This window comes from Elephas maximus, chromosome 24 (assembly GCF_024166365.1).
Source record: "Elephas maximus indicus isolate mEleMax1 chromosome 24, mEleMax1 primary haplotype, whole genome shotgun sequence".
In the NCBI taxonomy this organism is placed as follows: domain Eukaryota; kingdom Metazoa; phylum Chordata; class Mammalia; order Proboscidea; family Elephantidae; genus Elephas; species Elephas maximus.
This window is the reverse complement of record NC_064842.1, coordinates 19,742,347-19,769,053: the sequence shown is the minus strand read 5'-3', so window position 1 is coordinate 19,769,053 and position 26,707 is coordinate 19,742,347. Positions and strand designations below refer to the sequence as shown.

General features: G+C 38.2%; 1 protein-coding gene across 1 annotated transcript in view; it reads right to left on the bottom strand.

Annotated features, from left to right (window-relative positions):
• Window positions 1-10,204: 10,204 nt before the first annotated feature.
• The window catches only part of ADSS2 (adenylosuccinate synthase 2), a 37,740-nt gene continuing 21,237 nt past the window's right edge, over window positions 10,205-26,707 (bottom strand). The window contains exons 7-13 of the mRNA XM_049868587.1: window positions 26,165-26,246; window positions 23,685-23,811; window positions 22,302-22,456; window positions 21,019-21,143; window positions 19,705-19,802; window positions 12,538-12,687; window positions 10,205-11,164 (exon numbers count right to left, since the gene is read on the bottom strand). Coding sequence (XP_049724544.1) covers window positions 11,112-11,164; window positions 12,538-12,687; window positions 19,705-19,802; window positions 21,019-21,143; window positions 22,302-22,456; window positions 23,685-23,811; window positions 26,165-26,246 — 790 coding nt within the window. The 3' untranslated portion in view covers window positions 10,205-11,111. The remainder of the gene's footprint in view (window positions 11,165-12,537; window positions 12,688-19,704; window positions 19,803-21,018; window positions 21,144-22,301; window positions 22,457-23,684; window positions 23,812-26,164; window positions 26,247-26,707) is intronic.

The following is a 26,707-nucleotide window of genomic DNA, read 5'->3' as shown; positions in this document are numbered from 1 at the left end:
AGAAAAAAAAAAAAAAAGCTAGAGACATAGCTAAGGAGGAAGACTGGCCCTAAAGGCCTTGAAGAGGCTCTGGACACAGAAACTGGAGTAACTATACTAATGTTAGGCAGAATAGACTAAAAAAACAAAAAATGTCACTAGAAATAAATGGGAACACTTTATGATAAAAGGGTCAATTCCTCAGGAAGATAAAAAAATTAGAAACATATACACAACTAACAACAGAGCACCAAAATACATGAAGTGGAAACTGACAGAAATGAAGGAGAAAGAGACAATTCAAAAATAATAATTGGAGATGTCATATCCACATTTAATAATGAATAGAACTAGACAGAATATGAGCAAGTATATAGAAAAGCTGAACAACACAAGCAGCCAAACTAATCTAAATGACCTCCATAGTACACTCCACCCAACAGCAGAGTACTTATCCTTCTCAAGCACATGGCGGACATTCTTCAGAACAGGCTATAAAATATGTCTTAATAAATTTGAAAGGAGTGAAATCATACAAAGTATGTTCTCTGACCATATGGAATTAAATTAGAAATCAACAATAGGAGAGAATGAGGGAAATCCACAAATACCTGAAAATTAAACAACATACTTCTAAATAAAGAAGAAATCACCAGGAAAATTATAAAATATTTTGAATTAAATTAAAAAAAAGGGTATCAAAATTTATGGAATGCAGTTAAAGCAATGCTTAAGGGAAATTCATAGCTTTAAATTGCCTATGTTAGAAAAGAAGAAAAATCTCAAAATCAATAACCTTAAGAAACTAGAAAAAGAGCAAACTGAACTCAAAGGAAGCAGAGGAAAGAGTAATAGCAATAAGTTAAAACTCAGAAAAACAATAGAGAAAAATCAATAAAATGAAAAGTTGATTCTTAAAATCAACAAAATTGACACAGCTTTAGCTATACTGACCAAGAAAAAAGGTGAGAAGACCTTTACCAAAATTTACTGGTTGTTCAGAGAAAAAAAAAAAGGAAAGGAATACTATTAACTATTTGCCAACAAATTATATAACTTAGACAAAATGAACAAATTCCTAGAAAGACACAAATTATCAAAGCTGAATCATGAAGAAATAGGACATGTGAATAGACCTATAACAAGCAAAGAAATTGAATTAGCAATTTAAAAAGTCCTCCCACAAAGAAAAGCCTAAGCTCAGATAGCTTCACTGATGAATTTGGCCAAATATTTAAAGAAGAAATAACAATCCTTTACAAATTCTTATAAAATAAAGAAGAGTACACTTCCTAACTCATTCTATGAAACCAGTATTACCCTGATATCAAAGCAAGACTAAAAGGTCTTAAGAAAAAAAAAAGACAAACTACTGGCCAACAACCCTTGTGAATATAGATGCAAAGATTCTAAAAAAAAAATATTTGCAAACCGAATCTAACAACATATAAACCAAGACCAAGTAGGATTTATTAAAGAATCATAAGGTTGATTTAACATCTAAAAATCAACTAATTGTTAAGTCAGAAACTAAAGGATTTGAGATGTCCCCCTAATTGCACAGAAATGCCACTGCATTGAATCAGATTAAACCTTTATTACTCACAGCAATAACAACAGCCAGAGTAACACTTAGGGCCAATTCCCACAGGGTGCCATGTAAGGTAACATAGTCACATCTTAGGGTAAGAACATCTTTAAAAACGACAACAACAACAAACCCATTATTGTCAAGTTGATTCTGACTCATGGAGACTTTAGGAGGCTATTATTCTGCCTATCACAATTATTAAAACGGCAATTCTTCCCAAATTGATCTCTAGATTCAACACGGTCCCTATCAAAATTCAGCAGGCTTTTTTCCACCCCCCGAAATTGACAAGCTGCTCCTAAAATTGATATGGATTGTAAAAGACTCAAAATAACCAAAACAATCTGGAAAAAGAAGAACAGAGTTAGAGGACTTATACTCCCCAATTTCAAAATACACTGTAAAGCTACAGTATTCAAAAAAGTGTGCTACTAGCATTGTTATCATTGCAGTTAGCTGCCATTGAGTTGGCTCTGACTCATGGCAACCCCATATGTGCAGAGTAGAACTACACTCTATAGGATTTTTTAAGGCTCTGTGACCTTCAGAAGCAGATTGCCAGTCCTTTCTTCTGAGATGCCTTTGGGTGGATTCGAACTGCTAACCTTTAGGCTAGCAGTTGAGTGCTTAACCAAGGATGCATATATAGATCAAAGGTGCCAGGCAATTCAGTGGGGAAAGGACAGTCTCCTCAACAGTTGGTGCTGGGATAATTAAATATCCACATGCAAAAAGATACATTTAGACCCTTACCTCACACCATACACAAAAACCAACTCAAAATGGATCACAGGCCTAAATGTGAGAGCTAACCTATAAAAATTTTAGAATAAGACATAGGAGAAAATCTTCATGATCTTGAGTTAGGCAAAAATTTCTCAGATGCAGCACCAAAAACACAATCTATAAAAGAAAAAAAAGATAAATTTGACTTGATCAAGATTTAAAGGTTTTGCACTTCGAAAGTCACCACTAAAAAAATGAAATGACAAGCCACAGACTGGGAGAAAATATTTGCAATTTATATATTTGATAAGGAGTCCCTAGGCAGTCCAAAGAGTAAGCACTCAGTTACTATCTGAAAGGTTGGTGGTTCGAATCCACCCAGAGGCGCCTCAAAAGATCACAGCCATTAAAAACCTGTGAGTGCAGTTCTACTCTGAAACACATAGGGTCGCTGTATGTGCTGTATCTGCGTTGTACATGCAGACAGCCTGTGCCACAAACTTCCAGGCAGCCGTAAGACTGCTAGGAATGAGGCACGTACACCCACTAGCATCAGCCATCCCATGGGTGCTACATTCATCTGTGGTAGACTCACACACAGGAGACATTTACACAGTGTCCGTCAAGTGTAAGTCATTATTATTTATAGAAACCAAACGGCAAACAGTAACAACAGATTCCCAAAGGAGAAACACTTACCCTTCTCTAGATTACCCATGTCCATTCTTACGTCGCTGGGCAAGCGTGCCGTAGTTCAGGTAAGATGCTGTGTTCACGTCACCGCTGCCTCTGGTTCTCGCCACACTGCCGGGGCTTCCATTCTGCAACTGGGCCTCGCCTCATCAGCAGGAAGACCCCGGCACAGGATTTCCCAAGCCTCTGCTGCCAGCTACCACCATACTACCTGGGCCTGCAGGACTCTCTTGCCACTACACTACCACACCCATGCTGCCTGGGGGGAGGTTTGCAACCCCTGCATGGGGCACACTCAGGTTTCTCTTGCCCTGCACAAGGAAATGTACAGCTCTGTCAACTCTGCTGGCAAGCCTCCTGTACAGAGGCATCCAGCTGCTCCCTGCTGTAAGAAGATCCCTTCTCAGGATCCTCTGAGGCAACCCCTACATGGGGCACACGGAGGCCTCTGCCTTGCACAGCAAGTGTTACACCTCTTTTAGCTCCCTCCAGCAAGTCTCCTGCCCGAAGGCACTCGGCTCTCATGCTGTGGGCTTGCAAACCCACCACCACTGTCTCTCGCCGTCTTGCACTGTCTTCAGTGTTATAGATCTCTCTCCTGTGTCTAGGAAGTTCTCAGAGCAGGGATCCCAGGTTCAAAGAACATGCTCTGCTCTATTCTTCTTGATGGTTGTGAGGTCCCCCTGAACCTCTGTGGGATTGGTCCTTATATTAGCCTACTCCTTGTCAATTTCAAGGTATGGGCTTCCCACCAGGACCATGAACTGACCAACGCCTTCAGTAGACCAGAAGTCACTCAGTTTGCATAGTCCCAGGCAATGATTTTGTGGGAGTTACAAGAACATGGCTAGAAAGGCCACATAAAAGCAATTCATTGTGCCACAGTCACCATGAATCAGAAATGACTTGATGGCAACTTTATTTTTAATATCTGATGGCCTGTATCCAGAATATATTATGGCTTCTTGTAATTCAAAAACAAATAACCCAATTAAAAATGGGTCACAAGCACATGAAAAGATGCTCAAAGGCCATTAGTCATTAGGGAAATGCAAGTCAAAGCCACAGTGAGATACCATTTCACCCCCACTAGGATGGCTTTTATCAGAAAAATGGAAAACAAGTATTGGCAAGGATGTGGAGAAACTGTATTTTTCGTTCATTGTTAGTGTGAAAACAGTTTAATGGCTCCTCAAAAAGTTAAGCATACAATTACCATAAACTAAACCAAACCAAACCCAGTGCTGTCAAGTTGATTCCGACTCATAGCGACCTACAGGACAGAGTAGAACTGCCCCGTAGAGTTTTGAAGGAGCGCCTGGCAGATTTGAACTGCCGACCCTTTGGTTAGCAGCGATAGCACTTAACCACTATGCCACCAGGGTTTCCAGAATTACCATATAGTCCAGTAATTCCACTCCTAGGTATGTACCCAAAAGACATGAAACTAGTGATGCAAACAGATAGATGCATACCAATATTCCATTGCTGCACTATTCACAATAGTCAAAAGGTGGAAACAGCCCAAATGTCCATCAACAGATGAATGGATAAATAAAATGGTATTTCCATGCAATGGAATATCATTCAGTCATAAAGAGAAATGAAGTCCTTATACACACCACAACTTCAATGAACCTGAAAAACCATTACACTGAGTGGAATAAATCAGGCACCAATGGAACAAATACATGATCCCACATATATGAAATCTCCCTTTGGAAATGGCTAGTGGGGATGGTTGCACAACACGGTGAATGTAATTAATGTCACTGAACTGTACATGTAAAAAAAATGTTAAAACGGCAAATGTTTTGTTATATATATTTTTTACCACAATTAAAAATAAGGGAACAAAAATGGGCAAATATTTTAACAGGCATTTCACCAAAGATATATAAATGGCCATGAAAAGATCCTGAAACATCATTAGTCACATTAGGAAAATGGCAATTAAACAACACCACAGCCACAAGAATGGCTATAATCAAAAGTCAGACAAAAACAAGTGTTGACAAGGCTGTGGAGAAATGAGAATCCTTATCTACTGTAAGTGAGAAGTTATGCACTTTGGAAGTTTCTTAAGTTAAAACAGAAATGTACTTTATGATCCAGCAGTTTCACTCCTAGCAATCTACCCAAGATTAATGAGAACATGTCCACACGAAGTTTTACACGCAAATGTTCATAGCAGCATAATTAGCATAATTCCTAACAGCCAAAAACTAAAACCACCCAAGTGTCTATAACTGATGAATGGATGAACAAAATGTGGTACGTCCACACTAAACCAAAACGCAGACCCACTGCCACTGAGTAAACTCCAACTCGTAGCAGCCGTGTAGGACAGAACAGAACTGGCCCCTAGTTCCTAAGGAGCGCCTGGTGGATTCAAACTGCCGACCTTTTGGTTAGCAGCCAGGCTCTTCACCACTGCACCACCAGGGCTCCTAAGTACATGGTACAGTCTCAAAATATTACATTAGATAAAAACAATCAGCTGTAAAAGACCACATATTACATAACCTCCTTTATGTAAAACGACTAGGAAGGGCCATTCTATTGAGACAGAAAATAGATGAGTGAGGTTGGGGGTGGGAAAGGGAAGTGACTGCAAGTAGACATAAGGGATCTTTATGGGGTGATGAAATCAGTCTAAATTTAGATTGTGGTGACAGTTGTACAACTGCGTAAATTTACTAAATTACTGAACTGTACTCTTAAAAACGGGTGAATTTTATGGTATATAAACTGCACCTCTAAAGTTGTTTAAATAAAAACCATATGTGTGTATCACTTTAATAAAAATCAAACCACAAAATCAGAACAAGAGGTCTCTAAGGAAGGTGAGGAAGATGGATTGCTGTCACATATAAAAGGTGATATCTAATTTTCTTCTCAAGCAGATTCTATAAAGATAAATGCCGTTCTACAGGAAAATCTAGACTAATGGTATATGTTGGTGCTTCCAAGCAAAACTATTCTTTAACCTTGGGGGCGGGGGGACTGTGGGAAGTAAGAGCCAATAATCTCTTTGGACCCAATTTCAAATTCTGGACCCATTTACAGAACACAGGTGGTCTCTTAGCTTATATACTGTGTGACTGTCATATCTAGTGAAAGCATACTTTTTCTTTCATTCACAATCTCTGTATTTGTGCCACTGTGGATGTTCACATAGCTCTAAGGTTATTAGTTGCTTAAGATTCAGGCTGTAAAATGCCAAATGCCTGTGATAAGACCCTCAAAGACCCTCGTCTAAACCCACACCCCAATCACACCTATCCAGTTACACTGACCATAGTTTATAACATGGATGCCTGAAATTATTAATCACTGAATGTACTCAGCTCTCGGGTATACTGTTTACCTGAGTGATTACTGAGTAACTGCTATAACTCATTTCTTAAAAATAATTGAAATTATATGCTTGTAAAAATGTAAACAAAAGATGGCTAAAAGAAGAACTCAGTTAACTGTTATATCCTTACTTTTTTTGTAGTAGGTTTACAGTAACAAATATATGTCTGTGTGTGTATATATATATACACACAGATAGTTTTAAATTTTCTTCTTCCATCCCCCTATTCCAAACTGTGTATTGCTGTAAAAAAAAAAAAAAATGCTGTTATCATATGCCAGTGTGTCACGGTTATCTTTATAATCAATATATATAGACGTAAATTTTTTTTAAGGTTTCATAGAAGACCGTGGTATGCTATTAATGGACATTCAGTTTCCAACTATATGCAAAATAGGGCTTTTTTTTTTTTTAGTGGGATTGCTGGTAAGTAAAATGATTTGCAAATATAAATTGTAACCAGTCTTGCCAGATAACTTCCCCCGAAATTGTAGTAATTGACACTCCCAACAGAGGTGACTACTTCTCCACATCCTTGGTAACACTGATCTTTATTTACAAATTGGATGAAAAGCAATATCTCACTGTTAAATTTCAATTTTCCAATCTATAAGTTGGACATCTTTTCATATTTTTGGTCACTTAGTTTTTCTGTGAATTGCCTATAACATATATTGATTTTTTTACCCATTTTTTTCTACTGGTTGTTATCTTATTTGTGGCAGCTCTTTGTGTATTACGGATATGTATTAAAAACATTTTTCCTCAAGTTTTTTGTTTTCTCAGGTTTTTTTTTTTAACTTTTGTGATATTAAAAATTTTTTAATCTGGTCAAATTTGTACATTTTTCTTGAGTTTCCTGTTTTTGTTGTTTTCAAAAATGCTTTCCCTAACATTTTCTCACATTTCATTAGTTAAAATTTTTATAATTTAGATTTTTATTCTATCTGAAATTCATATTTTGTTATGATTGTTTTCTCCCATAATTAGTTGTGCCATCATTTGTTTGTTTATATTTTTAAGGCATCCTTTTCCCACTGAAATGAAATGCCATTTTTAGCATATATTAAGTTTCCATATATGCTAACACCTATTTCTGGAATGTCTATTCCATTCCTTTATGTACTTGTTTTTTCACATGCCAAAACCACATATTTTGATTATCATTTTAGTATCAGGTGGGAAAAAAACCTCTCAACACTTTTTCAAAAATGTCTGCAGTGCAATGAGTTACTTAATATGGCTGTTTTACCACAGTCTTTGTGACTCACACAATGATTGAATGGGACTATGTAAACAAGGTGTATGGAGTCCTAAAGAGGGGATTGGTCAGTTCTGCCATCCCGCTAGGCTTAAAGGGAGATCCTGAGAAAGAGTAGGAGCTGTAACACAGAAGACAGGGAGGGAGAGCTGTAACACCAAAGATGGTGAGAAGCAGGGGCAGCGAAACGGTGGCAGGAGAACCAGGAGACTAGCAGGGGTCAGTGTGGTGAGCTTCCCAACCCACAGAGCGAGAAAGCTGAGCACCTTCCATTCGAAGGCTTGCTGGCGAGCAGAGTGCCTCCAGGCACTTGGTGGAGCCAGATTTGTTGACCCAGGGAGCTAGAGCTAAGCACCTTCAAGCTGAGGCTTACTGGTGGAGTAAGGTGCCACTGGGCACTTGTCCGCAGAACTAAAAGAGCTTTGTAACACTTAACCTGAGCAGGGGACAAGGGTGAGAGAGAGACCTGCCTGCAAGCATGGCTGAGAAGAAGCTGTCCTGATGGAAGAACTGTATCCTGAGCATTCCTGAGCCAGAATTGTAACCTGTTACTTCCCTAATAGACCCCTTATTTGTGAGTATTGTCTGTTAGTTCTGCGTGGTCATCGCAACAAATTATCAAACTCAGCAGACAAGTAGAGTGTGCCCTGGGAGGTACAAATGAAGTCAGAATTGGTAAAAAGGCCTGGAGAGAGGAGGTATACCTGACCTCCGGCTCATGGAAATCAGCCTTGGTCTGTTGATCTTGGCTCTCCTTCCCCCTTGTGAAGTTAGAGGAGATCAGAGGCGTCTGCTACACTCAGTCATATTAGTTTTTCTACATACATTTCAATATAGTTCTGTCCAGTAACAAAGAACCCTGTGGTGATTCTGATTGGAACAGCATTAAATTCATATACTAATTTGTGTAGGCCTGGCATTCCATTCCCATTTGGCCTATATTAAAAAATAAATACTGAGTAGGCCCCCTCCCCGTTAAAATATTTTGTTCTGTCATCTGGTTTCCTCCAAGTGAATTTCAAAGTGTGGAGTACGCATTATTTAATTTCAGCAAATTTTGTCTTCTATGTATAAATCAACATATGTATATATAAACATATTTTTACTTAGAATCCTCTTCCTTCTTATAAAACATTTTGGTTGTTTAGCTAGTATTTCTCCAAGTTACTGCCAACTTCATCAGCCTCACAGGCCCCTTGTTGATTTTGTTAAGTTGCTCTAACTGTCCAAATTCCAACCTTCCTTCCAGCGTCTGGGCCTTTGTACATTATGTCCCTCTGTCTGGCTACTCATCTGTTTGGTCTCAGTTTAAATGTTATTCTAAAGGCTTTCTCTGACCCTCTTCGAACTTCTATTAGGTTCTCTTTCATAGCACCTTGTACTTTTCCATTGTATACACAGCATCATTTATAAATATGTCTCTTTAAAATGCTGTCCCTACTACAATATGTTTCAGGAAGACTGCCAGCTTGTTTTGTACCCAGTGCCTAGCAGAATCTGGCATATGTACTTGTTCAATAAAGATTTATTATTTAAAGGGAGCTGAAAAATTGAGCTGTATCTGAAGAACTGACCCTCTTAACCAATCTAATTAGCAAAAAGCTCTTTTAAAAATCAGGACAGAATCACTCAAACTGATTTAAAATGAGTAAATGTCTATTAATTCAATAGGACAGTCAGGCTTTTTTAGTTAAAAACAAAACAAAACTTCCTGACTTGGAGAATGGATTTTTTATGGCCATTACTAAAAAACATGCATCAATAATTCAATGCTTATAGCCAAAATAAGAATGATGTGAACTTTAAAAAATGTTTACTTCTAGTACAGCTTTTATCTTTGGGTAGCTAACCTAACTTGAAGTTCAAGTAGGGAGAAGAAAGAGTAAGTAAAAATAAGAGCCCATTTAATTTCTACCAGAATAAATTTAATTTTTACCTGTAAGTCATCACGGAAACCCTGGTAGTGTAACGGTTAAGTGCTATGGCTGCTAACCAAGAGGTTGGCAGTTCGAATCCCCCAGGTGCTCCTTGGAAACTCTATGGGGCAGTTCCACTCTGTCCTGTAGGGTCACTATGAGTCGAAATCGACTAAATGGCAGCGGGTTTGTTTTTTTTTTTTTGGCTTATACGTCACTACTGATCAGTAGTTGGTTTGTAGGATCATCTGAGCTGTAATTTTTACTTACTGAGTTCAACAACACTGCTGCTAATTTAGAATTTTCTTGAACCAAGTATTAATAAAGCTATATTCAATGAAAAGTAAAAGACATTTAGACTCTTGCAAAGATTCTGTTTTTGATCTCTCTCCATCTTATTCCCCAATACTGCAAGGATAAAGCTCCTTCCTACATGGGAATATTACTTCTCTTACCAAAACAAAAACACAATACACAAAGTGTACTAGAAATATTTGGTTCTTTTTAATCAGCTATTGATGGTATAATAAAATAAATTTAAGTGGCACCTAATTTAAACATTTAAAATAGTTCATTGAAGGATAATCTACAACATAATATGTTAAGTCTAACTGTCAAAATAATGCCTTTTTTTTTTTTTTTTTTCCAAGAAAGGAGAAATAAAGGCATGATCAAAATGATGACCAACAATTTGGGTTCATTTGGACACTTACAGATAATATTGTAGGCATACTGGCAGGCACAATGTTGAAAAATCAATCCACTAGATTTAGGAATAATGGTAAAAAAAAAAAAAAAAGGGAAAGATACACATTTCATCAGAGTTAAGGTCTGACATTAAAGAAAAATATCCACCAAATACCACAACAGATCTTTTAATGACTTCTTAACATTAAGATTCTTGTTTTGGGGAACATCTTTCTCTTTGAACATTTAATTCATTGTTCAATGTATTAAATAATTTACAGAGAGAAATAAGTTCTGTATTCTGTACAAATTAAAGGACTTGTAGTTACCCCTCCCCCTCAAAACTCAATTTTGCAATGGTCTCAGCAGAAAATAAACAGTTCACAATTGGAAGAGAATTTATAGCATTACAAAAGTTTACAGAACCCCTGTCCTTTAATCATTTTTTCTAACAGCAAAGATTATACTGACAAAATTGAATGATCAGAATGTAAAAATACTTGTGCAAAACTGCATTAATTGTTCTTACCATCTATCTAATAGGGGTAAAACCTAAGAACACACAATGCCAGTAATGAAAAACTACACTGAAGGTAATTCTACTTTAGATTTCAAACAACACAGATATACCATTACTAAACATTAAAAGAAAATGTGGCACCATGAGCAGCAGGAGCAACAGATGATTTGGCAATATGCCAGCTAAGGGAAGCTGACACCACAATATGCCAAAGTTTATTTCCACGGCAGCCATCCATCTTAAAAGACTGGAAACAACTGTAGGGCTTACAACTCACTTCAATGTCTTTATTCTTGAATTTGCAGATCATAAATGAAATGTTTACGGAAGTCTTTTTTCCCCCTCTCAAGGAGTGTTTCTTGTGTCACTGGAAATCCTTAAAAGAGTTGAATCATAGACTCTCTGGATTTACCTACGCCAATCCATTTAACTGGGAGAAAAGAAAAAAAATACTACTGTAAATTCATCTATAATATGAATCTCTGAGATTAAAAGACAGGAAGTGGCCCACTTTTTTCTCAGGGTCACCATTCAGCTTTTCTCTCCACACGTTTTTCCTCTTTTCTGTTAGCAGCCTCTGCTTATTTCTAAATAGAATGTACAGTCAAGATGCAGTACAGGGTAGTTACGAGTCTGCCTTACAGTTACTGGTTTTAACTGCATGATATTTACAATTTCTTAATTCCTAATGACTAGGATAGTAAAATATTGGCTGAAATCAACAGAGGCTTTAAGGAACTTTGATCAAGTTCCAGATAACTTAAAAAATAAGAGAATATTGAAGTGTCACTGTAACTTTCGTATCTCAAAAGTAGAAATACCTAGAAGAGAGTAATATTTTACCTTGTTTAGCATCAGTAACTGCTACTATACCAGTCTATGGGAATCTCTAACCACCTGCAACATATGGTTTTAGATTATTTGCAGAATTACTGGATTCCACACAGTACTGTTAAGATAAACCTACGTGGAATTTTACAGAGGTCACTGTTAGACTCACTGCTGTTTACATTTCAAAAAATGCTGAGTAAGAGCAGTGAGCAAGTATGCTTACCAAATTTGACAGCAAGCTGGGAGAGGCAGTTAGCAATTTGGAAAACAAGATACATGTTTGAAATGAACCACAGTATGAAATTAGAATAAGCACATAATAGGCTGTATACGGCAGATAGCTCCCACTAATGCCAATTTTTCTTGTCTTTCAAAACTCCATCGTGGAAATAAAAGGAAAGGAATCTGTTAAAAGACTTCATATAACTATGCAGTTATAGCCATAACTTGGTTATGCCTGACCATCTTAACATGTTTTTTTTTTCCAAATTAGTTTTATCAATTTTTTTATTCTTTTCTTACATCTTTTCAAATGAGAGCTCTTATTTTTATTATTTCCTAATGGCTTATCAAGAAATTCTACCTATCCTCAAGGGTGGCTTAACCCCAAATGAAAAAACAAACATTTTGTTGATGGTGAAGACATAAAAGGGTTTGTTCTTAAGAGGAAAAAGGAAAGAAAGTGAGCGTCATAGAGCTAGAAACAGACCAATAGAATTAAAGACAGGCTCACACCCAGTGAGACGTAATCCTGGTATCATCTTCAGGCATATGAAAGATTATTTACAGATGAATAATATATTTATTCTAAGGAACGAAATTATTTTTTTTAACTTCCTGGGCATTAATGCAAATCATGAGCACTCTGCAAATGTAGTAACGATGTGTTTTATTTCACTGCAAAGGCAGATAAGTCAGTAAAACACAGAAAAAGTAAAGAATAAATAATGTTCATAAAATGTTTCTATTTACCTGGAACTTGAAGTTCATCTTCAACAAATCGAACATAATTTTGTGCGTTAACAGGTAGTTCTTTAAATGCCCTTGCATTTGATATGTCGGTGTTCCATCCTGGGAGAGTCTTATATTGAACTTCGACTTTATTTAAGACTTCATGGTTTGCTAAAAGTTAAAGAGTATACTTGTTCATGGTGCACAATACCTATTGTCAAACAAGTTTTTTTTTTTTTTTTAAATTCCACAGATCACAATCTCTAATCAGAATTCTTGGAGCCAAACTGTTAAAAATTGAGAAATTTTTCAAATTTTAGAAAGGTAAAACAGTACATATGCCATCTGAAGTAGTGTCCTAAAATCATTCAGATTTTCTGCAGCAACACGATGATTATTCACTAATTAGATTATATAGCTCTAACAGCCCCGGTGGCACAGTGGTTAAAGCAATTGACTGCTAACCAGAAAGGTCAGCAGTTCCAAACTACCAGCAGCTCCTCGGGAGAAAGGCGTGGCAGTCTGCTTCCACAGAGATTTACAGCCTTGGAAACCCCACAGGGTCACCATGAGTCGGCACTGACTTGACAGCAGTGGGTTTGGTTTTGCTCTGGTTTTTAATAGCAGTTCAAGATAGGTTTTGCTGTCAAATGAGTTCTGGTGCCAAACTTAAAATTTCAATATCTGGAGTTTCTAAAATTCTGTCATAGTTATCTAGTGCTGCTGTAACAGAAATACCACTAGTAGATGGCTTTAATAAACAGCAATTTATTTTCTCACAGTTTAGGAGGCTAGAAGTCCAAATTCGGGGCACCACCTCTAGGGGAAAGCTTTCTCTCTGTTGGCTCTGGAGGAAGGCCCTTGTTTCTTAAGCTTCTGCTTCCTGGTTTCTTGGAGATCTCCACATGTCTTGGCATCTATCTTACCCCATCTCTCTGCTTGCCTGTTTAATCTCTTTTTATATTTCAAAAGAGACTGACTCAAGATACATCCTACTCTAATCCTGCCTCATTAATATAACAAAGACAACGCATTCCCAAATGGGATTATAACCCTGGGCACAGAGGTTAGGATTTACAACACATATTTTGGGGGGACATAATTCAATCCATAAGAGATTCTATACTATGGATTAGGGATCAGGGAACTCTATGATGGTACCAGCCTCACAGAAAGGCTTGCATATATACCTGCTTTCATCTAAGAAATCTATTGTTTTTGTAGCTGTATACAAAAGCATAGCTGGAAATTTTCTTCATTATTCTATCTAACCATTTCCTCTGCATCCCCAAACAGAAATAATAATAAAAAAAAAACTATAAATACTTAATATCAGTTCCTTTGACTAGAGACAGCATAGTGGGTGCTATGGTATACTGTCCCAGATTTTCCTCTTCAGGACTCAGACACTCATTCCCTCAGTTGCTGGGAGCGTGTATACCTGCTGACCACTCACAGTTCAGAACCTACCCCAGAACTGCCCGCCACTGAAGACAGCTGCCTCCTGGGGTAGCCCACGCCCCATGTGGGTGTGGGGATACAAAGCACCTGGACATCTACCCAAATTCAGGACAACTCTGAAGGCCATTTGGCTTCCAGAGCTCCCCACGGGATCAGCTGAGGGCTTTTTTTGTAACTATATTATAGTTCACTTTCTTCCTCTTCATAATTCTGCTTCTTTCACTCCCTAACAGATGCTGTTGCTTAGCGCACTAAGAAACAAACTTCCTGTCTGCAAATCTCCCTATCAGAGTCAGTTTCCCAGGGAATGCAACCGAAGACAGTTGGGCTAGGAGCAGTCTGAGGAAGAAGGTTCTTTAAAAGGGGACTCTGGAGCTGGATCGCTGGCCAGCCCTAGCTGGCAGTAGGTGGAGGACAGGCAGGCCTTGGCACGCTATCCAACTGTTAAACCGTCACGAGTGGTGAACTGGGATGCCATACTGGTAGAAGGTAAAGCACTGGCAGTATTTCAACCATCAGTTGCTGCTGGGTTGATTCTGATATATGGCGGACTCTACGTGTGTCAGAGCAGAACTGTGCCACGTGGGGTTCTCAATGGCTGAATTTTTGGAAGTAGACTGCCAGGACTTTGTTCTGATATGCCTCTCGGTGGATGTAAACTTCCAACCTTTCAGTTATCAGCTGAGCATAGAACAGTCTGCACCACCCAGGTACTCTGGCAGTATCTTAGGCACTGAGAAACAACGGCAAGTGAACAATGGAACTGGATGGCTCTTGATGAATTCCAATTATGATTAGAGAAAGACAATGAAAGGCTGAGGGTGATTAATCAAAAGTTTAAGGCAAAGTGTGAAGGTTAGAGGGCTGAATCTCATCTTCTACAGCAAAGGGCAGAAGAAAATCTGAGGACTCAATTGTACAAAAGCAGAACCCAGAGTAAACTGAGTTCTCAAGCCTAGCATACCTGCTGTGATGAGGCCAGAGCCCTGTTCGGAAAAGAGTAGGACCCTGAGACTTTGGATGGGGTACGACTGGGTTGACACACTTGAAAACCCTCAATCACTAGATTTGCAGAATGGCCCACTATTTTGTCAAAGGCTAAGGCTTTCCTTGCTTAAAGATCATGCAGAGGCCTCTGCCTTACAAGGTGTTGTGTTGTCCTCTCAGGATCTATACCACCTTCCCTGCTGGCCAGCAAACATATCAAGGGTCAAGTCATAACATAAGTTGGCCAAGAAAGCACTTGGCTAAGGGAGGAAAGGGTCTATACTCTGAATGATCTGCAGGACCAAGCCAGCACACACAATGAGGAAGAGCACATGTAAGGAATCGGATCCTGAGGGTGCTGGTCAAGGAGGGGAAGCAGTGGTGGAACATAAAGTTGAATAAGAGGGCATACTGATATGGGGGCTCTCTCCCATGATTCATAATACAGGATTTAACATCTGGCAAGGACCCTGAGAGATAATGAAAACATGTTGTAGGAATGTCCTTGAAAGCTTTGAGAAAACCATGAGAAATGCCAGAATTGCTGTGGTAGACAGGAGAAGAAGGAATCGAGAGACTCAATGGGGCTTCCACTTCTAGCCATCATGCAGTACATGGCTCCAGACTAGCTCTCATGGTATAAACAATTGCAAAACTGAACAAAGTATATGACATCTCTCTTCAGACAGGAGACAAGAGGAAGCACAAAACTGCAGTTTTTGAGAAAAAGGAAACGCATGAGAAGTACTGAAATGACTCAACTCTCTCTTGGTGTGGGGATAATTTCCCAACCACAGTTCAGGACGCTGAAATCTGAGCAGAAAGCAGCAGTCCCACTGACCTGAGGTGGCAGTTATCAGAGTTTAGGGAAGCTGAAGCAGCCAGAATCAGCAGCATCAGGGGTCACAGGGAGTCTATGGGTAAAGGTTAAATTGTACATGGAAAGAGCGGGACCACTGCAGGTTACCAGACAGCAACTGCCACACGGTTGAGAATGGAACAAAGATTCTAGAGGTCAAGTAGTGCTGGTGGAAGGGAAGGGACAGGGTACACTGGAGCTCCAGTGCTGCTAGATTAGAGAGACCTCCTTAACACCTTGTTAACTCCCCTGGCACCCAGCCAAGACAACAGAACGCCTGTTCCTAAGGAGTAAAAATCACACCCTAGAGTAGGACTTACTCCACACACTCCCCCTACCGTACACACACGTCTTCATAACAAAGTCTAAAACTAAGGTCTAACAAGATCCACAGGGGAGACCGAATTTAGAGACTGACTTACACTAGGTTAGAAAGGAGAAGGGTATGGGAAACACCTTGAGCAGGCTTTCCACAGAACTACGTTAATATCAACAAAACATAAAACCAAGCTCTATTGTTCAAGATGATTAGCCAGCAATTCAACTGTCCCCTAAAATAAAAACTAACATTCTTCAGAGGAAAACAGCAGAATCCATGTCTCTAGAACATATTATTTACAATGTCCAATATTTAATATAAAGTCATTAGACACAGAAACAGGAAATGTGATCCACGGTTAAGGAATAGCATAGTCAACAGAAACCAGACTGGCGATGGTCCAGATGTTGAACTTAACAAATAATGACTTTAAAGCAGCTAATATAAATATCCTGAAAGAATTAAAAGAAAATTTTGTCATGAGTGAACATACAGGGGATCTCTGTAGAGAAATAGAAGAAAAAACTAATTGGAAATTCTAAAACTGAAAAGCACAATACTGAAATGAAAAACTCGCCAGATGGGTTTAGGTATATATTCAAGATGGGGAGAAGAAAATCAGTTTGAAGAACAAAGAGAAACAATGAAATAAAATGAACAGAATTTCAAGGACTTGTGGGACAATATAAGAAAGTCTAATACTTCCAAAAGAAGAAGAAGAAACTACTTATGGCCAGAAAACTTGCTAGCTGACAAATTAATATGGGGGCATCCAGAAGGAACTCTTTACCAAAATGACAAGAACTATACTGTGAGAAGGGCATTGATATTGCTGAAAAGCTCAGTGATGTTATCCTCTAAACTCCAGGGCTGATGAAAGGAAATGTTGTTATAGGACTGAGATACCTGATAGCAATGGGTACAATAGGATTACCAAATAATAAATGCCAGGTGGCAACCTTAACTTTCAGAAGCAAGGTGAATTATCATTATGAGTGGCAAAGTCAGAGTAGTAGCCAAGAGGACCCGATTCGATTACCAGAGAGATAAGGAGATGGTTTGTAGCATGACAGTCACCCCCCCCAAAAAAAACAAAACAAAAAAACAACCCATTGCCATCAAGTCTATTCTGACTCATTGCAACCCTTATAAGACAGTACAGAACTGCCCCATAGGGTTTCCAAGGATATAATCTTTACAGGAGTAGACTGCCACATCTTTCTCCCACGGAGCAGCTGGTGGGTTTGAACCGCTCACCTTTTGGTTAGCAGCCGAATGCTTAACCACTGAGCTGCAAGGACTCCGTGGGCAGCCAAATCCAAAAACCAAAACAAACTCACTGCTGTTGAGTCCATTCCGACTCAGAGTAACCCTAAAGGACAGAGCAGAACTGCCCCATAGGGTTTCCAAGGCTGTAAATCTTTACAAAAGCCCACTGCCACATCTTCCTCCCACGAAAGGCAGCCAACAAGGATATTAATCTATAAAGCAAAATAAATCAAGGATGGGTTATTAGGGGGCTGAGGACAGTTGACCCAATTAACAGTAGTGACCACTTGCCTGATTTCTGGATGTGAACCAGTTTTTATACACGGAAATCAGTGTCTAAGATATCAGGTCCCCAGAAAGTACTCAGTGTACTATCCAGTTGCCAGTCTTACTCTTTCCCACCCACACTAGTCAACAACAGCCCTACCTCTTCATGTCGATCAGCCTTAATTACCCTGGCCAGGGTGGTGAGCTCTTTCTTTTCCTGCTGGTTGTGGCACATAAAACCCAACACAACAAGGTGGAGTCTTAGCTTAAAGTTTAATGGTACTCTTGTTTCTATATTCCCACTTTAATAACTGTAGCAGGGGCTGTAATTTATACCACTAACCATCCTCTTATAATTTTCCCCTAGGAAAGAGACTAACTGGAATTCTGCAGGAACTCTTCAGATCGGGGGCAACTTATTTTACAGTATTTAAGTAAGTCCAAACAGTACGGGAGGGAACTGTACAAAACACTGTGGTGCAGTGCCCAGATTGCCCCCTTTAAGCAGAGGCACTCACTTCCCAGCTGCATACATGCAGGGAGTACTGCACGCTGTTGACTCATAGCTCAGTCCCTCCCCAGAAACTGCCCTTGGCCAAAGGGAGCTACTTCATCCAGGAATAGCCTTCATTCAATGACAGGCTGATGAGAGATACAAAGTCCTGGCCACTCGCCTTAATTTAGGGTAATTTTATAGGGTCATCGTAGGTCTGCAGCTCCCCAAGGGATCAGCTATACTTCATTACAACTACTCCTCCTACCTTTCAAGTGATGTTGCTGAGAATATTCCCCAATAAACTTCCTGGATGCAAATTTCCCTCTTAAGAGTCTTTTCAAGGGGAACCTGACCTAAAATAGCTAACTCAGATTTAAAAAGAAACAAAAAATTTCTGCTTTGTAGTGTTTTAATTAAGGTAACCCACTGTAATGTTCTCTACGGTAAATCTTGCTGTATGTTAACAGTTATATTTGATTAGATGATTCTTATTGGTCCTTGGGTTTACTAACTCTTGAAATAGATTTGGAAGTAGGATTAACTATCAGGAAACAAAATATTGAAACAAGCTTTTCAAGTGAATAGTACTCTACCATGTCAATAGATACCTTTTTTTTTTTTTTGAAAAGGAAAAATAATATATGTATACTTTTGAATTTGTAGCTATCCTTTTTCAATTTCCCAAGGACTAGTCCTCATAGCCAGTCACAAAACCTACCAGCCTACCAAGTTTTATTAAACTAGTCAATTTCCCTTCATGTGTGATATTCCCAGTACAGCATAGTGGTTAAAAGCCTGGCTGCTAACCAAAAGGTCAGCAGATCAAATCCACTGGCCACTCCTTGGAAACCCTATTGGGGTAGTTCTACTCTGTCCTATAGGGTTGCTATGAGTCAGAATTGACTCAAAGGCAATGGGTGTGGTTTGGTTTTAGTATAGGGTGATAAGAGAAATGAACAGTCCTCATTCTGGAAGCTCGCAATATTTATGGAAATTTGAGTAGCTGAAGAAATCATACATCCATACCCAGGTCTGAAAACACACACTGCCTCAAGTAGGAAGTCACCCTATATCCATCCGCTTTAGACACAAGACAAATGTCAGAGAAAATAATGCGTGTGCCTTGAAGGAAAGGAGGGTTGGTTAACGTATTGAAAGCCTGCTTACCACTACCAGCAGGGCTCTTTTCTCCTACCCCACTTCTCCAAAGGAAGGAAAGAATGCCTACACACAAGTGCCAATATAAAGAAGATGAGATTCAGGGTGAATATAAAGGCGGCACAGCAAGGCTCAGAAGTGCCATGTTTTTTCTTTCCTATTTTGAATTTTGAGCACAGGCTTGCTGTGACCCAGCACCAATGCACAGCAGCTATGAAACAAATGCTTAGAATAAGTCAACATACTTGCACTATTCACAAGGGTTTATAGAGTCTTTGGCTATATGCCATAAATTACAAAGAAGAGTATTATGAAATTGCTCTAATATATTCACTTTATAGTATTCTACATACACAGCCAAAGAAAGAATACCTGGGAAATGAGGTATGATTTCACCATCTAACTTGTAAGCAACTCCAACTTTGATTTCTGTAAACACATCCAAAATATCCAATTTGGTAAGTGCCAACCTAATTTTGGAAGAAAGAGCAGCATTAAAACAGAAAACTCATTAAGGCCTTAACATCTAATACAATGAGGGATTAGAGGAAAATCCACATAAAGCTAAAAGTTCCAAAGCAATTCTAAAAACAGATTAGGATTATATTTTAAAGCATGCCACACATAAAACACTAGTGGACAATACACTGATGTGTGTTCTTCATAATATTAAAAAAGACTCAACTGACCCACCATTGAGTTACTTTTCTAGTAACTGTAACAGAGTTACACTGATTAATCCACACACTCTTGCTTAGCTTTCTTATGACTGATCAACAACACATACTTGCAGGAGGGCTACCTGGAGTTAAGGATGCAGTCATTCTATGGCCATGAAACACAGCAACACTCACTGTTCAACATGGATCATCACCAGAGTTCACTAGATCTATGTACATTTACAAACATGCCAATCACCCCTCCTTTCTTCACTCTGATTACCAACATTTCCACCCTCTGGGCAGAAATTGTCAAAGGGGAGTGAGGAAACCACATCAAGGACCTCTTCATGATACTTCAAAATCTCCCAATTAACTGACTGGAAAACAGGGTTTTAAGGGAAAATCTGTAGAAATTAGATAAAATACTAGGTTTGAGATTCTTGTCCACGACTTTTTTATCCTTTAGTTTCATTACTTGCAAAAAGTTAGTAAGCCTAATTAGTACAGATAGGGATATATTTATGTCTTTATGTTAATAACAGCTAACTTTTACTGAGCACTTTCAATGTGCCAGGTAGTGTTACATGCTTCCACTACATTTCTTGCTTAATTATCAAAACCTCTATGTAGTGGATAATGCTGTTAGCTTGATTTTAAAGACGACAGAACTGAGAAGAGAAAGATTAACTTGCTCCAAGTTAACACAGCCATAATGCACGGACCTGAGCTTTGAATTCAGGGAGTTAGACACCAAGCCTGTGCTCAAAATCACTACGTACGCTGTCTGCCCTGATTCTCTTCCCAACCTTGGATGTCTAAGAGAATAATTTGGGTCCCTCTCCTTATGTACCCTCCCCTCTATATCCTGGTCCACTTCTACCTCAAACTACAATTTCAGCTCAAAAGCCAAAGAGTGATATTTTTCAGGTAGGTACTGTCTCAAGTTTTCACCCCACAAAATTAAAACTGTGGTCATGAACTGTCCTATTATTTCCTGAAATAAATGTTTCTGCAGAATACTCACGCAGTAAATCCATTAATCATGTGAACATATTTGAGTGAAACAAGGTCCAACCAGCCACATCGTCTTTTCCTTCCAGTTGTCACACCAAACTCTCTACCCCTTGTTTGTAATAGTTCTCCAGTTTCCTAGGGAACAGACAAGAGAACTTAGGATTAAAATACCAGTGCTATACAGCTAGTAGAATTATACTAAAGATGAGAAAAAAAGTCTAAGGCCTCTTTAAGGTGCCCTGGTGGTCCAATGGTTGGGCACTAAGCTGCTAACCAAAAGGACAGCAGTTTGAATCCACTAGCTGCTCTGCAGGGAAAAAAGGCCTGGCACTCTGCTCCCATAAAGATTACAGCCTAGGAAACCCTATGGGGCAGTTCTATTCTGTCCTATAGGGCCACTACAAGCCAGAATCGACTTGACCGCGTACAACAACAAAGCTTCTTTGAGATAAAGATCAGAAAATAACCAAATGCCTGAAATGCAAGTTGAAGACAGAATTCCACAGAGACAATAGGTTTAATGTGAGGAAGGCATTATTGGAATAGATCCATTTTGGGCTTTATTTTTTACCAAAAAATTATACCATGTTATGTATGTAATTTCCTAGGATTTGGATTGACATATTAAAGACCAACCAAATGTTACATATTAAAAAGTAGTTACGAAGTATTTATTAAAATAGACAAATTAAACAAATTGTTCCAACAACAACCCTGGTTTTTCCTGACTGAAAACCATTAGGCAAATTCACATCTAATAGCTAGTTGTTAATGGGTGGTACAAACTGTTTGCACTCGCCTACTAACTGAAAGGTTGGCAGTCTGAATCTACCCATTGGCACCATGGAAGGAAGGCCTCGGGACCTGCTTCAATAGAGATTGCAGCCAAGAAAACCTTTCGGAGCTCAGTTCTATTCTGTAACACGTGGGGTCACCAGGAGCTGGAAATAACTCAACAGCAACAGGTTTGGTTTTGGTTTTTCAATATCACAATACCCTTCTGAACAGAATTAAGGTTGAAAATAATTTTCAAAGATCCAATAAGCTACAGTCACTCCCTATAATGTAATTTTCCTATCTATGATTTAACCTATCTCCTAACTTGCACCTTTCTTATTGTTATTCTTATTGCCTCTTATAATCTGGTATCATTATATTATTAAAAAAAAAAAAAAGTTGATCTGATCAAACTTACAAATGAAGATTACAAGGTACAAAAGAATTCATTAAAAAAAAAAAAGGAATATTGATTTTACTACGTTTTGAACTACAGTTAATAAGAAATAAGCTTACATTCTTTTGCTCTGTAGGAAAGGCACCAATACCAACTCTAGTTGTATAAGCTTTCACAACTCCATATACTTCTCCCACATTCTGAGGGGGCATACCCAAACCAGTACAAACACCTCCAACGGTACAATTTGAAGAGGTTACAAAAGGATAAGTCCCTAAAAATAGAAACAAACATTAAAATATAAATACACAAGAACATACATTATTTTTAAATAGAATTACTATTAAAATTCTGCATTTCAGCATATTCTAGGTATTTGACAGACTTGAGCATAACTGTAACCACCTTCTCAAAGCCTCCGTGTTTAATTCATTTTTTTCTGTAATAAGATAAAAAGCCAGATGCTATAGCTACAACTGAAGTGCTTATACTGAAGCAGCTCCTAGAGTATTTGCACAATTGCTGATTTCACTCTGAATGGCAGGTTCTCAACCAATGGACTAAAAAATAATTTAATGTTGACACCCTGGTGTTATTCCTTTACAGAGAATTATAATCTATAGATTTTAATTTATAACAAATTCATTTAATTTCTGATTTGAATATTTAAGGTGCAGCAGTCCCCTGGAGTGAGGGCAGTATCCTGAGGACCTTGTGATATTTTAACACTTCTCCAGCCTTTGATTCCTATCCAGGGAATAATCACAGAAATTACATGAGTAAGTTAAGAATGGCGTACTCTCCCCTGAAAGATCCCCTTCACACTTAACTATTCACTCTACTAATTAGACACTTCGATTATTTTCCATTATTGTTATCAAAAATATATATCTACTAAATATACTTATTTTAATTGGTTTCCTGGGGTCAAAAGCCAATGAAATGTCAATCACACTTGTCTTGACAGCTCATGTTTAATTTACACAGAATGGTCAAGAAATGAACGGGGTAGCAGTTTGAAGAAGCACTAACCCTCCAAAGATAAAGAAACGCTCTGAATCTATCCAGAAAGGCTCTCATACCCAGGGAGTTAATTAAGGTAAACAGACTTTCACAGATCTTAGAACATGAATGTTTAATATCAATGTATATTAGTTCCTGAGATCAAAATAAAAAGGTTGAATTAAAGTGTCATCCTTCCACAGGATTCATCTTACAGTTCCCGGGGGGTAAAGTCTAGAACTGAACCAGGAACTAAACGATGAAAATCACAATTTGCAGAACCCCAAACCCACTAAACCTAAATAATACTTTAAAATTATTCTAACGAACTACAAAACTTAATACATGTATGTTTTCCTCAATATTCCTTTAAAAACAGACTGACATAAGATAACAAACTTCCATTATTCCTGAATATACAAGCTAAAAGCTAACACTAGTTGTTTATATCTCTAGTACTTTAGGTTCCAGACAAGCTCCCCAGAAATCATCGCCCTTACCAAAATCAATATCAAGCAGTGCTGCATTTGCGCCTTCTACCAAGATTTTCTTTGGTGGTCCATGTAGGGCCTCATATAGGAAATAAACGCCATCTCTCACCATTGGTCTAATTCTTTCCATATAACCCTATACACAAAGATAAAAACCCAATTTCAATGTGTACCAATAAATTTACAATATAACCAATACAAGTATAAATTAACCTGATTTATGACAGTGAACACTGAGAAATGCAAAGCAGAATGGGGTTGGTGATGGTGCTAGCCCTACTGTAACAGTTAGATTAGCTTTGGTCTCTAGGGCTGATTCTCCAGGACCAGGAAATAGACATTAGGTTAAGAAAAAGAGACACAATGAAATCCAAAGGTTCTATATTAACCTCATTGCAGATGCTTGGTAACCAAGTACTTAAACTTCAGAAACCAGATTTCAGGCAAATAAAAAGTGATTATTTATATTATATTCCACTTAAAATTTTGTGGGGTATTTTAAAAGTTGCATTTATAATCCACATGGCTATGAACTTTGAAACTTGCATCAAAATGATTCTCAAAATGTAGTGAGAGCCACAAGCTACACTGTCGAGCGTGCAAATACTCAATAGTTGATTGCTAATAATCTTTTCCCACTGTATTCCATTATAGTAAAATATCTCAGTGGTATTATTAGTAGATATCAAATACTGTTTTAAACATTTGCATTAAAAAATTTCTCAAAAATATTTAAAGCATTAGTAATACCATCTGATTTTATAATTTAAAGATGTAATATAAACAAGAGCTTCTCCCAATGCCTACAGTATAACTCCAACAAAAATCTAGTTTCAACTTGTGTAAATAGGGAAATCCCAGGATTAACTCATGAACCTAAGTATGTTATACCCATCGATGAATGTATGGTTCCCTGTTGACTCCAATCTCTTACTTATTCCCTTTTTTATGCCTGAAATGACTACCATGCATCATGGTCCCTGTTCCTTAAGTAGTGGCTCAACGTATTATCCCCTGTAAGAATCTTCTTACCCATCTGTTCATTATTCATCTACTTCACATTCACATGGAATATTTATGGAACAGAAATGAAAAGTCATACCCATTCTTTAGCACAGAAATATTACCAAGTTGCTGGTAATAATTTAAAGTAATTGCTGCATGACAGAATCAGAGGGAGGGGGAGTTTATTTTAAGCAATAATTAACACACCGAAGTCCAAATACCGAACATTTAGAATGTCCTTTGGAGGTCATTTATTAGGAATTTGGTGAGTGGATAGACCTGAGGTCTGGAACCATTCTGGAATGGCATATAAGCAGGGATGGATTATTCAAGGTAAGCATACTGTTTACCTTGCTTACCAGAGCATCTATAGTGAACAATTTCACATTTTTTCACATCAAAGATTTTGCTTCTAGGTGTGGCTAGTAACTGTCTCTCTCCCCATACCACAGCACCTTCCTACAGAATCAAAGCCTCTTTTCAAATTTACAATCTCTGACAGGAATGGATTACCCAGTAAGCAAAGTAAGCAAGGGCTTACTTCTGCTTACTTACTAATTGCGAAACCCATGTGAAATTTGTCACTATAGATTAGTAAGTAAGCACAAGTAAGCCCGTGCTTACCTTACTTATTGGGTAATCCAACCCCTGCATATGAGGTTTGTACACTCCTATTCAGTTCTGGAATTGGCTGTTGATATTTACAGAAGAGAAGGAGTAATAATTAGATAAGCAGGAAACAGCTTGAAATTCACCAAAGATTGTAAGGAAACGAAAGGGTGGGGAGAATGGCTTGACTACTTGACTTGACTACTAACTAATTCAGGTGCTACTGACACTTAGTAGTTGCCAACTGTGTACCTAATTTTTGGCCCATTAATATTTGTCTCTGAAGAAAACAGTGAGAAAGAGATTGACCCTATGGGGCACCATTCCTAAACAGACTGGTTAAAGTTCTCTCTTACTTGTCCCTTTGCTGACATATCCTCCACATTTTTATACAAATCTAGTCTTCTTTCTGCTCAGAATTATCCAATGGCTTTTCATTATCTCCAGCATAAAAGCTAAACTCCCAGGCATTACATATGAGGCCTATGATCTGGTCTCTACTTCTCTAATTTTTATCTTTAGGAACTAGTCCTGCTCCCCACCCAGTACTTTGTTTAAGCCACATTTTGTGAAGTTACTCAAATAGGACATATCCTTTCAGGCCTACCTGCTTTTAGATTTTAAAAAGGGAAAATAATCCCCTTTACCAGTTCTTACCTACAGTACTTAACATGTTGCAACACTTTATCATACTATTGTAACTATTTAATGTGCATCTCCTCAGCCACAATGTAATTTCCATAAAGGCAGGTACCATGTGTTTTTCACTCTTGTACTTTCAGTTCCTAACACAAAGCCTGAAGGAATGAGAGCTCTAGATGCCGACTTGGAAAACAAGTGATAAAAAGGACTTGAAAAATGTCAGAAAGCATTACCTTGAGTTTTTGTAATTCACCTTCAATGTCTATTTCTAAAGTTGGGTATATAGATTTGTACTGATTAGCCAGAACTTTAAACCTGAGAAAGACAGAAAATCAAGGCATTAATTTGGCTTAAAATTGTGACTGAAAAATATCATTGGATTCAAACGACTTCTGTAGATGATCAATGGTCTTAATAGCAAGTTAATCCTCGAATTGAAGTCACTTTCTGAGAAATGCAATCAGAAAGAATCCAAACTTAGTGAATGAGACGCGCCACCTGAATAAACAATACACCCCAAATGTTTTCACTTAAGTTTGGAAATACCAACAATATGTAACTATATTTAAGGCGATATGTGAGTATATGCATGTGGGGGGTAGTGACTGAAATCTGTAAAAGAGGTAGGGGCTGACATTATCACCTCGTCTCTAGTATTTTTCCGTGGTGGTGTCCTGCCAATGCAGGCAAACAGGTGGCTGAAGATGGACACATGAGGTCATCGTTCGAGCTTTGACACCACTTGTTATTAAAGGCAACCAACTGACTTCCCATCG